The 14,989-nt window shown below is 49.1% G+C and overlaps 1 protein-coding gene across 3 annotated transcripts in view; it reads left to right on the top strand.

Annotated features, from left to right (window-relative positions):
• Positions 1-14,989, top strand: part of PLEKHA2 (pleckstrin homology domain containing A2) — a 74,186-nt gene that overhangs the window by 34,712 nt on the left and 24,485 nt on the right. For all 3 annotated transcript variants that reach the window (XM_045070985.1, XM_004758207.3, XM_013059264.2), the window contains exons 3-5: positions 5,840-5,896; positions 11,381-11,429; positions 12,863-12,960. In XM_045070985.1, coding sequence (XP_044926920.1) covers positions 5,840-5,896; positions 11,381-11,429; positions 12,863-12,960 — 204 coding nt within the window. The remainder of the gene's footprint in view (positions 1-5,839; positions 5,897-11,380; positions 11,430-12,862; positions 12,961-14,989) is intronic.

Genomic DNA, 14,989 nt, shown 5'->3' with positions numbered 1-14,989 from the left:
AAGCTGGTGTGGATGCGTGTCAACAGTCAGCAGAGAGGAGGCTTCCAGGTGATAGAATGCAAGCCCTGCACCAACACAGTGGTTCATGATGCAGAGTTGACTTTTCTGGAAGGCGAGTGTTGCATGTGTATTTTGACCTAGAGAATGAGGAGAGTAGCCTTGGGCATTTCATCCTTCCTCAAGTTAGTATCAGGAAGTGGAGCTACAGAATGGAGGGGAGGAGATATGTTTGATACCAGAGCAACAGGTCAGGCCACTGTCTGGGTCACCTAATGCCTGGGAATAATAGCTTGGTTACTTTCCTTCAGTTACTCTCCCATTCTGGGGCGAGGGCTGTGGAGTGTGGGGCAGAGGGAGCTATGCTCTCCCCTCCGTTCCTATCACACAACTCTTCCTAGGTGAGTCTTTCTTTTCTGAGAGTCTGTGTCTGGCCTCGGTTTCTGGTGGTTTGAGTTGTGGTTTCAGCCTATGGGCAGCCATGTTGGCTCATGGCCTCTCTGTGGGATTTCCATAAACAGTCCTTCCTCCTCCTCCCACTCATTGACCAGCAAGCTGGTTTTGACGGCCTGATGTGTTCTGCTAGGCACCCTGGGGGATATGAAAGAAGGTAAGAAAGCATCAGCATCTTTCCTTTCCCCCTTCCACTCCAAATCTCTGGTCTTTCGGAGTTTGGCACCCAAGAGCCAGTTTGGCCAGTGCCTGCCCTTCCCAGCTTGGGCAACTGTGGAGGGCTTCCTCCGGTGTAACCCTGCCGGTCCTGCTCTTGTATTTACCTTTCATTGATAACCAACTCTTAGATAATGAGCAGGTCCTTGTACATTTGAAGGTTTGTCTCCCGGGAGGTGGCATGGTGTAGAGGGAAAGCGTGTGAGATTGGAGAATCAGGAAGGGGTTGGGTTTGAACACTGGCCTGACTGCTCACTGCCTGTGTGACTTTGGGCAAGCTGCTTCACCTGCTCAGGTGTTAACTTTCTTCATCTGTAAAATGGGATTGTTAGGATTAAGTGACAATGTGCAGGACTACCTAGCAGCCTGGCCTGGTGCAAAATTGACTCTAAATAGACACTAGTTTACTTTTTCCTTCCTCAGACTGTGATTTGCTGAAGTGCTGGATTCAATGGTGGGAGTTACAAGCTCTGTCTTTATTCAGCTCCTTGAGGAAGTCATTTTCCCACCTTGAGTCTTCGAGGACTCCTGTGGCAAATGATACGGGATCACCAGAACCCGTTAGTGTTGTTGCTCTGTGAATTTATGACTCTGTCGTTAGTCATTTCTGTGCTCCTCATTACTCGCATTAGAAGATGGGAAAGGGAGTAGGAGACATTCCTAGGGTAAAATTTTCTATTTCGACAAGAGATAATGTGGCTTCTGGAAAAAGGCTTACTACGGGAGGTCTGTCACATCTCTGTGTGGGCCTCTTGGCTCCTTCCTTGGTGCTGGAAAAGCATAAACTCGACGCTTGCCCCTCATGGGGAGCGGGAGCTTCTTAGAGGCCCTTGGTGCAGAAGAACACATGAGTGAAAAGCAAGGTGTTGGCAGTGTCTTCATAAAAGAATGGGAACCTGCCCTGTGCCCTGCATTGTTTCAGAAAATTGAGAATGCTCCTGAGTTACAGACGTCCTCACGTCCAATGGCTGCGGGCCACGCATGGCACTGGGATCCCCTTTCCCTCTGCCTGCCCCTCCCTCCCTGTTTACAGTTGCTGCAGTAGCCAAGGTCACTCTGTGGGCTGCCGCTAGGCGTGGCTTTCTCACCAGCTGGCATCTCTGTGCAGAGTCAGCAGGACCAGCCCAAGCGTGCAGCGGGGGGTCCTCAAAATGGGCAGCACCCTGGAATCACTGGGACGCTTGAAAAACATGCAGGTGCCTGGGCCCTGTCCCGGATCAGTTAGAGCCCCGGGAGTGAGGCGTGGATGCGAGTTTGTGTGAAAACATCCGCAGGTGGTTCCCATAAGCCGCCTTCCTGCAGGCCAGCCTCGCCTTCCCTCCGCGTCTGCTCAGATGTTCTCATGTCGGAGGCGTCCCAGGCCTCTCCCCAAGCCCTTGACTCTCTCGTCTTGCTGGGGCTCGGTCCTTTAATGCCCCTCCGCCCGATTCCTGTCCCTCAGGAACCCTGCCTGAGGTCGTGGTAACTGTAAACTCAAGTGACAGCCCAGTTTAAAACATGAACAAACCTCTCCAAAGAAAGGTGGTTTGCCAGGGGTGGGTGGGAGGTCTTCGGTACGGAGTGTAGCAGGATTTTGGGGGGACTGGTCTGGGAACTTAACCACTGTGCAAATAGCGTTTTTGCTTAAAAATTGCCTGGGGTGGCTTGGTCGGTTAAACATCTGACTCCTGATTTCTGCTCCAGTCATGATCTCAGGGTCCTGGGGTGGATCCCTGCTTTGGGCTCTGTGCTCAGTGGGGAGTCTGCTTGGGATTCTCTCTCCTTCTCCCTCTGTCGCCCCACCCCGACTAGTGCACACAGGCTCTCTCTCTCTCTCTCAAAATAAATAGATCTTTAAAAAATAACAAATAAATAAAAATTGAGGAGCCTGCTATAGAGAGGAATAAGATCCTACTCATGTCCTCAATGTGCTTAAAATCTGGCAAGAAGAGACTTAATCTCGCAGAAAGGGATACGCCGATCTAGAACCAAGGGCTAGATTTTGTCATGTAGAGCAGTCGTTCTCAGACCTGGGCTTGTGTAGGGATCCCTTGGGAACATCTGAAAAATGTGCATGTTCTGACCATGTTCCATTTGACTATGATTCAGTGTTTTTCGGGTGAGGTCTGAGCCTGGGCCTTTTGCAAACATACTCCCCAGGAGAGTGTGGTGTGCACCACAGCTGGAGCAGGACGGGTGTGCAGGGATTCAGAGATAGGAGAGGCCGGGATAGACTGCAGCCCGGAGAAGCTTTGTGAAGGTGGATCCTCTTATCGGCTCCCTGGAGGTCGAGACTGGCCGTGTCCTGGAGAGGCCGCTTGCCTAGTCTTTGACACACTGCCCCGCCTCGGGTGCTGTTTGTTTCTTGGCGTTCCCCGCCAGATGACTGGCTGCCGTGGTCTCCAGCTCAGACATGCTGGTACATTCCTTCTTGACCAGGAAGTTTCTGCCTGGGGCTGCCACCCTGGCAGCAAGCTGTCACAGTGAATCTCCCAGGTCCAGCAATCGGAGTGGACACTGAGCCATCACTCCTGATCAAGGCTCTGGGATCCTGGGGCTGTTTTCTCCTGTCATTCCTCTCCGCCTGGGTGGGGAGGAAGTTGGCAGGGGGGCGGGGACTGCATTTATACACACTCGTCATATTTTCCTAGCTTCTCATGGTGGAGAGGGAGGTACATGTGAGCACGCTGTGGGGTGGGTGGTGGGTAAGGGAGGTGAAGGCGCCCCCCGCCCCCAGGTAACCAGCCAGGAGAGCTGCTCCTCTGTCTTTCTGCAGTGGGAGAGCTGAAGGGGGGTGGGGGGAGAGGGCGGGGGGTGGTGGGGGGGGTGGGAATGGGACGGAGGGTGGAGCAGCCCTGGAGGGCGGAGGGGATGAAGTAGTTGAAATCTGACCCACTCCTATCTGTCATTACGTGTGGGTTAGTGTCCGAATGGTTCCCCAAATTCCACTTCATCACTCATAATTCCAGATGGGCTCTGGAGGCCTTTGGGCTGTGGTTTGGGGTGATGAGAGTGAGTTGTGCAACACCAGCCCTGAGACTTGGCCTCTGCGTCTTGTAATTAGCGTTGTCGTGGGTCGGGGAGAGGAGCTGCCATAGGCTAGGCTCTCCTTATGTATTTTCATGTAATCCTCACAACCACCCAAGGAGGGTTTATTGTCCCCCTTTTATAGGCAGAGAAACTTGCCTGCAGTCACAGGGCGATAATGTCACAGCTAGAATTCCAACAGCCCAATCTTTTCTAAGATTTTTATCGTGCTGCTTGGAACGCATTGGGTTGAAGTCAGATGACCTGAGCTTTGTAGTTCAAGTTCTGCCTCCAATTATGTGACCTTGGACCAATCCCCTCACTCACAAAGCCCCTCCCTTTGTGATGGGGGGCTGGGAGTGGGCTAGGTGGGGGCTGGGAGTGGGCTAGGTGCTCCGTGTCCTGGAGAGGCTGGTGGCCCTGTGGTCCTTCGAGGCAGCCTTACTCTGTGCGGAGCTGTCTGCCCAGAGCGGCTCTCGGTTCTCCTTGGGGCAGTGGCAGTTGCTCAGTGGCCTTTTGGAGTGCCTGTGGCTCCTTCGTGGACTCTGATTTAGGGATGCAGGGCCTATCTCTCTTTATCGAATAGAGGTGTTCTTAAAAGTCAGCAAAATGCAATCACTGTATATCTGAAAAAAATGTATAAATCAGATCGTCCATATTTGAAATTCTAATCTGATTACCTAAAGGCAGCATTTAGATTTATGACCTCATTTGTTAAGAAAAAAGGCTGGGGGGGGCGCCTGGGTGGCTCAGTGGGTTAAGCTGCTGCCTTCGTCTCAGGTCATGGTCTCAGGGTCCTGGGATCGAGCCCTGCATCGGGCTCTCTGCTCAGCTGGGAGCCTGCTTCCTCCTCTCTCTCTCTGCCTGCCTCTCTGCCTACTTGTGATCTCTCTTTGTCGAATAAATAAATAAAATCTTTTAAAAAGGGGGGGGATAGGTGGCAACACATCCTTTCTGAATTTCTTAGTCTACAATTTAAGGGCTCTGAGACTCCTTTTATCGTGGTATTGTTCCCATCCATTTTCTTGTGTGTAGAAAATTTCACATATTGCATTTGCTTCAGGTGATGTATGTTAGTTTAGATCATCGGGCCTAGAAGGGCTCTTCCCTACTGTCTAAAATACTTCTTAAGGGCAGTCTCCTGGAATGACGGGTCATTTCACTGCTAACCTTTTAGGAAATTTACTAAATTCTCCTTATCTAAGATTTGTTTCCCTTATTGCTTTGAGATAACCCCCAATAACTGGGGGCTTCAAGATTATTCTCTGAGACTTCTGCAGCAACTTAAGGGGCACCAGGAGCTCTGGACAGGTTCTTAAGGTCCCTGGGGGAGTAGATTTTCCAATGTATAAATAAGAAACTTCATGGCTGAGGTTTCTAATCATGTTCATTTCTTCGGTGTGCTGTCATCCCTGTGTCTTCATTGCTTCGTTTCTGACAGCGGAGAAATAAGCAAGCCGGGGAGATTGTGCTAGGACAGAATATTGCCCGACCAGGTGCCTGTGGGTTTCTTGATGTTTTACTAGGACATTTATTTAGTGTTTTATGGCATACAGACATCATTCCAGTTGGTATTCATAATAATCCTGTGAAATAAACTAAATAGCTGGATTTTTTCAAAAAAATTCTGTATTGTGTGAATATGTACTCTGTTTATTACAAAAACAATTTGAAGTGGCATAAAGCAGGACCAAGCTAACAAGGGGACTAGAGCCATCAGGAAAGAAAAAAAATATAATAGCTAATACTTGCTGAGAGTCATCTATGTCCCGGGGATGATTGCAAGTGCCCTTACATGAATTTACTCATCCTCATGACTGCCTTGTGAGGTAGGTACCGTTAGTATCCATATTTTTACAGAAAGGAAAACTGAGGCATAGTGGTTAAGGAACTGCCTCACTCAGATGGTAGAGCTCACGCTTCTAACCACCATCCTAGGAGACACCCCGCTGTAGTAAGCAAGGCCAAGGATAACGTTTGTGTCAACATAGCCATGGTAAGAATTATCACCATTTTACGGAGGAGAGTGAGCTAAAGAATGTGGGTAAGTGGCTTGGTCAAGGTTGCAAAGCCAGGACTAGCGTTTTGGTCTTCTGTCTCTTAGTGCTGTTTCCAGTGCCTCACATAGCATCATGCTTCTTAAAAATGAAAAACATGTGTCTTTCAGAACCTGGCCATGGGGGCAGGCGCCGTTGGATCTTTGCAGCTGACCTACATCTCGAAGGTAATGTCCGCCTGGAACTCTGGGGATTCACGTTCTCTAAGTAGGTTTCGTATCTAAATGAGAAATGTCAAATTCTTCGGGCATTAGCATTTGGGTGTGTTGCCTGGGCAGTGAAGTGCTCCCCTGTCCTCCCTTTGGAAGCTTTGCTGCTGACCGGTGCTGGGTGGAGTGAGGTTAGCAGGTTCTTGGAGGGTGAGCCTGAAGCCTCTTACTCCGGGGACACAGTGGTCAGTGATGCTTCCAGCTCCTGCCAAGGAGGACTAGGTGCTGGGGTAGGAGTCGGGCATGACCTTTTATCGTCATTGGGACAAAAAGTACCAAACAACTGCAAAACTCACAGTGACTAGAAAAGATTCTCCCAAAGGGTATTGTTCCACAGGAGCAGCTCACAAAGGGTGGGGACAGGATGACTGTGGAGGGAAGGCTAGGAGAGCCCCGGAAAGGCACTCGGTTGTGCCAGGGAACTGTTCAGCCGCCAGATGACTGTTGGAGAGCCTGGCAGGCAGGCCGGACAGAACACCTCCGGTCGGTTAGTGCAGACAGAGAAAGAGCAGCCCCTCTTTGGAGCTGAGATACTGGGGTTGGGGGGGGTGGCGGGGGAGAGACCGCGGGCTGGTTGGTGATGCCCACGCAGAGCTGCGGCACTGAGCTGCTTTCAGCGGCCCACCCCCGCCCCCGGAGCAGGCTCCAGTGCTGACCTGTGATGCAGCAGAGATAAAAAAGGCTGGGGATTTAGAGCCTCGCCTGAAAGAGGAACTCTTTGTCCAGTGAGAAGAGCCAGGTGGCACCCAGCCAGCACGAAGGTTCCGGAAGTCCTGTTCTCCCCACGCACCCTTCATATCGGGCCTCTTGGGGATCTCTGCTTCCTTGTCCATGTTCTCCCAGGTTGGGGGGGACCCTGATCTGAGTGAGCTTTGGGAACCCTTGGGTCCAGCCGCCTGTCGCAGCTGGCGGGGGCTGGTTTGGAGGTGGCAGCCGCCACAGGGGCTGGAGGCAGGGCGAGCAGACACAAGGGCTAGCCGATACCGCTGGGCACAGAGGCAGAAGATGCAGGGCAGGGTCTGAGCGGATTAGAGAGAGGAGATAATGACCTCAGGGGAAGGGGGCAGGGCTTAAAGTGAAGCTTTGCTAGCGCAGCTGTGGGCAATTTGTGCTTGCCTTGTGGTGAGAGATGTGGCTGCCTCTGGGGCCGGGCGGGCCGGAGGCCTGGGCCTTCCCCTCTCCTGTCCGGTCTTGGTGGGGGCTCATGAGGTCTTTTTCTAGGAGGTTTGGAGGAACAGAATCAGAGAGGCGGAGTAGAGAACCTCATTATTAGTGAAACTCCAAACCTCCTGTTGGAGAGAGTTTGGTTTGGTGGGAGACTTTTTTCTTTCTTTTCTTTTTTTTTTAAATTGGGGGAAAAGTGAATACTGTCTCTTGCTGAATCACGATTTATAAATGCAGCTCGTATGAGGGTTTTTAGAATTCTCAGCTTTGGAAGCTGTCTCATTTAGAAAGGATGGACCTGTTTCTTAGCCCTTCTGGAGAGATGCAGGCCTGGGTGGGTGTTTTTGCACACACACACACACACACACACACACCCCACTGCAGCTGCCCCAGGGGTCAGGTTACATAGAGCAGTGAGCCTTTAACTCCTACCTGACTCAGTGCCAGAAAGCAGGGGTTTTCCCAGAAACCCATTTAGCGGGGCCACTGGCATCAAATTCAGCATTCCAGCTTATTTCTTGTGAACCTTTGGGTAGTCCCTCCCAGAGGACAGCATTTTACCGTAGTGTCGACCTGGCTTGCTGTGTACGTGTGGTCTCTGTACAGGGGTGCTGTTCTGTCGCTCTTTCTTGAGGGTGTGTGTTGGGATGATGCTTCAGAAAGGCTGACAGAGGTGAAAGTCCTTGACTTGATGTCCTCCGGGGCACTGATGGCAGCAGAACCAGGTTTGGGCAAACTGGAAAATGATGTAAGGTGGGCTTGGTGCCACCACCTTCCCGCCTTGCCTGAGGCTCTTCTCCTCTATACAGCCAGCCCCCGTGTCCCATCCCCGGCTGTGCCCCGCTCTGTCAGGGCTTGCCCTCAGTTAGTTATAAGGAAGACCTTCCAAGAACACTGGTTCTTAACTTCTTGTGGTAGTGGTGGTGGTGGTCACAGATCCTTTTGAGTGCTGGGTGAAGATCATGGACCCCAGGTGAAGTATGTATGTGTGTACAACCCTGGTCTGCCTGTAATTTCAGGGCTCATTGACCTCCGGAAGCTGGTCCAGAGACCACTGCTTAGAACCCTTCCAGTCATTCTGTGTAGTTGACCGCGGCTTCCTCTGCTCTTGATGCCACCTCATGAGGCAAGGGCGTCTGGACACTAGGGCAGAGCCACCCCAGAACTTCAAGACCTTCTGCTGCTGCTGCTGCTTCTACCAGAGGGGCCCCAGCTCCACTTCCGGCCAGGGGCAGACAGGATGGGGCTGGCTAGCAGTGCCCTGCCACTGATGAGTTTGCTGCCGCTGTGGTCTGTGTTTGATCTGATAAGAGCAAGTTCCTGAGAGTCTGTTGAGCTGTAGAGTGGCCTTGTCTGCGTCACTCTCTGGTTGACCCGTGCCCATTCCACCCCTCACATCCTGACCTCCTCTCGCTGCTTGCATAACTCAGGACCCACCAGTCAACCACGGCTACGCAGCTACTTAACTGTGGTCACCTCCAGCAGGGGGATGGTAGCCCTTGGGTGCCCTCCCTGTAGCTGGTCTCTGAGACATGCTTTTTCAGGATCCTCTGGTCCTTCACTACATCTGAGGGAGGCTGCACAGTCTGGTCTGATTACCAGCATGAGGTGGGGTGGAGGCCAGAGGGCTCATACCTCCCAGGGGAAGAGGGACTCTGCTGTCACCGTCCCCAGGATATCAGGGTGAGGCCAGAGCTACCTTTCCATAGTAAATGAGGCCCGTACTTCAGCCCTTCTCCCCGAGGGACGCAGCCCAGGTAGATAGAATTTCATTTTCCTCTTTTGCCATTCTGTGATGATAAGAAGGAAAATAGTAATTGCACTCTGGTTCTGCTACTTGGGAAGCTGATCAGAGACACTGAGGGTCTAACCCTTGCTAAAGGGCCCACAGGGCAGAACTAGAACTGATGTCTGGTTGATTCAGCAAGGAGCTAGCTGCTTTGCCAAGTAATGCTTCTGTGGTTGGGCCTGAGGCAAATTATAGGTGTGCCTGTATGTAATCTCTGATGTCCCCTGACTGAAAACGGGATAAACCTCTAAAAACAAACGAAAAGCCAGGTGATCGCTTAGGTTGTTGTACTAAGCATGCTGGTAGCATTCCTTCAGTATAGGCTGCTAAAAAGTTGTGGTCACTGTGGACCATTTGTCATCCAACCTGGTGAAAAGTCTCTGCCCGTGGTGCTTTGTCTGGTCAGTGATGTCAGTTTCTGGGAGAAAGGGGTGAGTCTTCTCGTAAGCCAGTGAGGGTCTGAGTGCCCAGCTTTTCACAGCCATTCTAAAGCTTACAGTTGGAAGGAAGCCGAGCGATATGTGGGTTCTGAGGGTCAGCCTGCTCTCTGCTGGTCAGAGCCACATGGGCACGGAGGCCAGGCCATGCAGGTGTTCTGGGCACAAGGGACCTGAGGAGGAACAAGGATGCCAAGGGAAAGAGCCAGAAACCGAGTCATTGACAGATCAGGACGTCAGACACAAGCAGCTTAACAGTGTGTGCTGTGGTTCAGGTGGAATCCTCGGATCCAGAACCCCCAAAACAAGGCGGCACAGGGACCAGAACTTAGGATGTCATGGAGCTCTGGGGAGTGGGTTCTGGGGATGGTGAAGACATGCCTGAAGTTGGGTAGTCTGTGAGGTGGGCTCACCTTTGCCTGAATTTTTATATTTTTTAGGACTGTTGAAAGGCTTTCTTTAGGCCATAAGACCTCCACATTACATCCTGGTGAACAGATCAGAATATAACCATACCCTCATTAAATAGAATTGGCTATAAAATATTCGAGAGGATTTCAGTCGTCTTATTTCTGGAGTGATTTGGCTGAGTAACACATTAATTCATGATTGGCTATATTTCGCAGCAATCACCTCACATATCCAAAGATTCTTTTGAACTAAGAATATCAAAGCTACTAATTATTTTCAAATGTGATGAGATTTTTGTGACTGTTTAACGAAACATTAATGAAGTCGACTTAATGTGACATCTTTGTTGTAGGCACTTAAAATCCTTGTCGAAGAGGTTGGTAGAATGTTATGTAGACATTAGTGATTTGTTTATTGATGTTGAGTATGCTATGTTCATTTTGTATGTTGGAGGGCAGGCCTTTTTTTCAGGTCTCATACAAGTAGGAGAAGGCCCTTGCTTGGAAAGGGGACTGAGACAATGCTGTCCACAGGAGGATTAGGAGAATGTGGGACTAGTTCCTAACCTAGGGTCTTGGGGGAAGGTGCCTCCTTTGCAATCCCAGGTATAGTGGTGGAGACCTGTTCCAGGGACTTCAGCTGAACTCCATCAAGGGCAGTCCCGTCTTGGCATATGGGGGACATGATTGGTTTTCCTTTATTCATTCTATATGTTTGAATCAGAGTGAGGCAGGTTCATCTGTGTACACAGTCAGGCGTGTACATGCCAGAGGTGGGATTGAAGAAACAAGATGAGATAACACAACAGGAGCTGTAAAACTATTTCTACTTTCTTCTCTTCTCTTCCCTTAAATGCATAGGTATGCTCTGATTCCTCGGGCTCCCTCCTCTATTTTCAGGGTTAAGCAGTCAGGGTAGATAGAAATGGACGTTGGCATGCTGCCAGACCTTCCTGTGAGCTCTAATTGGAATCTGTGTATTTGTAGCCATCCCACTGTTCATTTGGAGAACGGTTTAGGGAGGGGGTCAGGGGTCGAGAGAGAGGGCTGGGGTCTTCCTAGTGTGATAGGCCACGTTCGGGTTGTGTGGTCCAAAGGGAATTTTGTTGGAGCGGGTGGCTTTCCAAAGTGTTTTTGCAAAGAAGATGAAGGGAGACAGCCAGGTAGTGGTTATCCCTTGAGGGGTGGGGAGGAGATTCTTTCAGGGAGGAGCACACAAAGGACATCTAAGGAATAGGACTGGTAATGGCCTATTTCTTCATCTGGAGGGTGAGTAGAGCGTTTCCACTTCATTACTATTGTTTAGAAGTTTATGTATGTTTTAAATACTCTTCTTTTTTTTTTTTTAAAGATTTTATTTATTTATTTGACAGACAGAGATCACAAGTAGGCAGAGAGGGAGAGGAGGAAGCAGGCTCCCTGCTGAGCAGAGAGCCCAATGCGGGGCTCGATCCCAGAACCCTGAGATCATTACCTGAGCCGAAGGCAGAGGCTGTAACCCACTGAGCCACCCAGGCGCCCCATAAATACTCTTCTTTTTTGTGTAGAAAATTTTACAGCCCCTCCCCCCAAAAAAGTGAAAAAAAAATGCTTTATAACCATCTTATAAAACTGTTCTTATTTTGTTTTTTATTTGGTTTAGGTGAGCATAGCTACACCGAAGCAGAAACCCAAAACTCCATTTTGCTTTGGTAAGTACTGAACTGGGGGCTGGGTTTTCTGAACAGTCCTGCAGCAACTTCCTCTTCGTGTGGAGACAGTCCTGTGATCACATGTGACTTGCTCCCTGCGTTTATGAGTGACTTCAGTCATGGCGACGTGCCTACGTCTCCAGCGATACTGCTTTCCTTGGTCTTGCGGGGAAGATAGTCCCGGAAGGCGGAGGTACAGGAACCAGTGACGGTTCGGTTTTCCTGACTCTGCAGGGCAGGGTCCAGGTATCTCCGGGTCGTTTCTGGGAAGCCTTCTCTCAGACGCAGCCGCGGTGCGCTCAGGAAAGGTGGAGATGTGGGGGAGTTGGGGGAACAATAGAAAAGGAGTATCCTGTTGAGTGTCTCGGCACTGGCACATGAGTGCCAGAGTTGGGAGTGACACAGGAAGCAGAGTCACTCAGTGGATGCTCCTACTCATTAAATCATCAGTTGTTATTTGGCGCCTACTGTGTTCTCGGTAATGTACTAAGTGCCACAAACAGATGCTAACAAGTAGTTTCTCTTGTTTATATGGGTGGCTCTGCATGTCAGCTCCATGAAGCAGGGCTGTCCCTTTGTTTTGTCACTGCTGTATCCCCAGCACATACAGCTGTTCCTGGCCCATAGTGGATGCTCAGTAATATTTGTGAGATGAGTGAATGAACTAATGAATTCTCTGTCTACCCGACGAAGCTCACCTCCTGTAGTTCTGACTAATTTATGCTCGGAGAATAAGGTGGTCACTGAGCTGTCTTCTCTCCCAACTTCGGGTTGGGTCAGGCTTCTTTGGTGTTCTTGTTGTCCCATTTCTTTCAAGTGTCATTGCTAAGCTCAGAAATGACTGTCTTAGATTTTGTGGTCAGCAGATCTAAACAAGATAAGTAATGAACGCAGAAGTAAAACGATTGACTTCATAGAGGGTTCAGAGGAAAGAACAGGTTGAGAATGAGGTCAGGGTCACAGATTTGATCTCAGGCAAGCTTTGTTCCATTTCCCGACCACAGGCAAGACTCCTAAGTCAGGCCAGTTGTGCCAGTGGAAACAAGGAGCACTGGGTCCAAAATGATATGTGTACCATTGAGACTCTCAATCTGTTGGTGCCTCTAGAAAGCAGTTCAAGCTCGTGTCTTGTTGAGGGCGGACAAGAAGCCTCATCCCTGTACAACAGCACATGAAGGGGGTGGTTAAAACATGAACAACAGGTGTTGTTCTCATGGCTTAATGGAACAATTCACACTTCTGGAGAGAGAGCGTGGCTGCAGCCTGCTGCTTCCCAGATGCACATGCCGCTGACTTTGCACCGTGGCGGATGCCTTCGCTCTGTGCAGACCTCCACCTTGCTACCTCAGGCACCTGAGTTTTGATGGCGTCTTTTTGTCCTGCATGTGTTCTGACCTGGGTTTTTCTCTCTTCTTCCCCCATGATTATTGCAGTCATCAATGCCCTCTCTCAGAGGTATTTTCTTCAAGCTAATGACCAGAAGGATCTGAAGGACTGGGTGGAAGCCCTGAACCAAGCCAGCAAGATCACCGTATGTATGAGTCCTTCTTTCTGGAGGGACTCAGTGCCTCTTTTCAGCTTGTGGCCTCTTTGGGGTGGGGAGACGCTCCACCGACAGCAGGGGCTTTCCCAGGAGCCTGTGGAGACCCGGTTCCCCCTTCCTCTTCTCACACCTTGGCTGACTAACCACAACTTGAACTGAGAGTTTGAGTTTGAATCAAGTTCAAGGGGAAGTGTATGGAGCGTCCCTGTTGTGCTTCCTGGGAGGGCTCCTGGTGAGTTGTGTTTTAGGTCATTCTGGCCTGCTGATTCAGAACGTGGTGGGATTGGAAAATGGATTGCTGACTATGAGAAGCAGAGGAAAGGGAAAAGCATATAAAGAGGGAAGTCAGAACTTTTTACTGGCTTGGGAGTGGGGTGGGGGGTACTCTTCTTCCTGTAAGAGGTTGCCTGGGGGTCAGTCCAGTCCATCCACCAACCCGTCCTGGAAAAGCCTTCCATTTGAAAGCATCACTGAGCTGGTTCACTGACTGTTCTGTGAATATTCTCATCTTCTTTGACTTGGCTGGTGAACTCCTTTCTTCTTCCTTAGAAATACAGAAAAGGGAGAAGAGGGAAGACTTTATGTTTGGAAAAAAACTAGACCTTCCATCGACAGTAGGCAGACTTGTGGCATGCAAGCCATGGTTTGTGTGCTGAGAAGATTGATACTCTTTTTAAATTTATTTTCATTTATTTATTCTAAGTTTTTATTTTAATTCCAGTTAGTATACAGTGTTGGATTAGTTTCAGGTGTACAATACAGTGATTCAGCACTGCCGTATGTCACCCTCTGCTCATGCTGACTAGTGCACTGCTTCCTCTTCATCCTGTTTCCCCAGCCCCCACCTGCTTCCCCTCTGGTAGCCATCAGTTTGTTCGTTATAGTTAAGAGTCTGTTTCTTGATTTGTCTCTCTCATTTTCCCCTGCTTTCCTTCTTTGTTTTGTTTCTTAAATGACACATATGAGTGAAATCATACGGTATTTGTCTTTCTTGGGCTTATTTCCCTTAGCATAATACTTAATACTCTGTAGTTCCATCCATGTCATCCCAAATGGCAAGATTTCATTCTTTTTAAAAAATTCTATTATTTTCCTTTTTTAGGATTTTTATTCATTTGAGAGAGAGAGAACAAAAATGGGGGGGCGGGGGGAGAGACAGAGGGAGAGGGAGAAGCAGATGCCCTGATGATCAGGGAGCCCAACATGGGGCTTGATCCTAGGACCTGGAGATCATGACCTGAGCCGAAGACAGATGCCTAACCAATCAAGCACCCAGGTGCCCCAAGATTTTATTCTTTTCTATGGCTGAATAATATTACATTATGTGTGTTATACACATATACATATATGTACATATTCATACATATTTACATATATACATATACATATATAATATATGTTCTATATCTATATCTATATCACTTCTTTATCCATTCATCAGTCAAGAGACACTTGGACTATTTCCATACCTTGGCTATTGTAAATAATGCAGCTATAAACATAGGGGTGCATGTATCCCTTTGGATTAGTGTTCTTGTTTCTTTGGGTAGATACTCAGTGGTTCAATTGCTGGATTGTAGGGTAACTGTATTTGTAACTTTTTGAGTAACTTGTTTTCCAGAGTGGCTGCACCATTTGCATTCCCACTAACAGTGCAAGAGAGTTCCCCTTTCTCCGTATCCTCGCCGACACTTGCTGATTCTTGTGTCGTGGATTTTAGCCATTCTGACAGGCGCGAGACGATAGCCATTGTAGTTTTGATCTGCATTTCCCTGATGATGAGTGATGAGCATCTTTCCTGGGTCTCTTGGCTATCTGGACGTCTTCTTTGGAGAAATGTCTGTTTGTGTCTTCTGCCCATTCTGTAATTGGAAGATTGATTTTCTGTATCATACAGTCAGAAATGCTTATGTTCTAGTCATTCCTGATAGTAACCATTATTTACTGGGGCAGATTGTTCTCCTAAATACCTCAGGGTTTCTGTGAATAAATTAATAGAAGAAATTGGTACACCAAT

This window comes from Mustela putorius, unplaced genomic scaffold (assembly GCF_011764305.1).
Source record: "Mustela putorius furo isolate JIRA1106 unplaced genomic scaffold, ASM1176430v1.1 tig00003976_pilon_pilon_pilon, whole genome shotgun sequence".
Classification (NCBI taxonomy): domain Eukaryota; kingdom Metazoa; phylum Chordata; class Mammalia; order Carnivora; family Mustelidae; genus Mustela; species Mustela putorius.
This window is presented reverse-complemented; position numbering and strand designations above follow the sequence as displayed.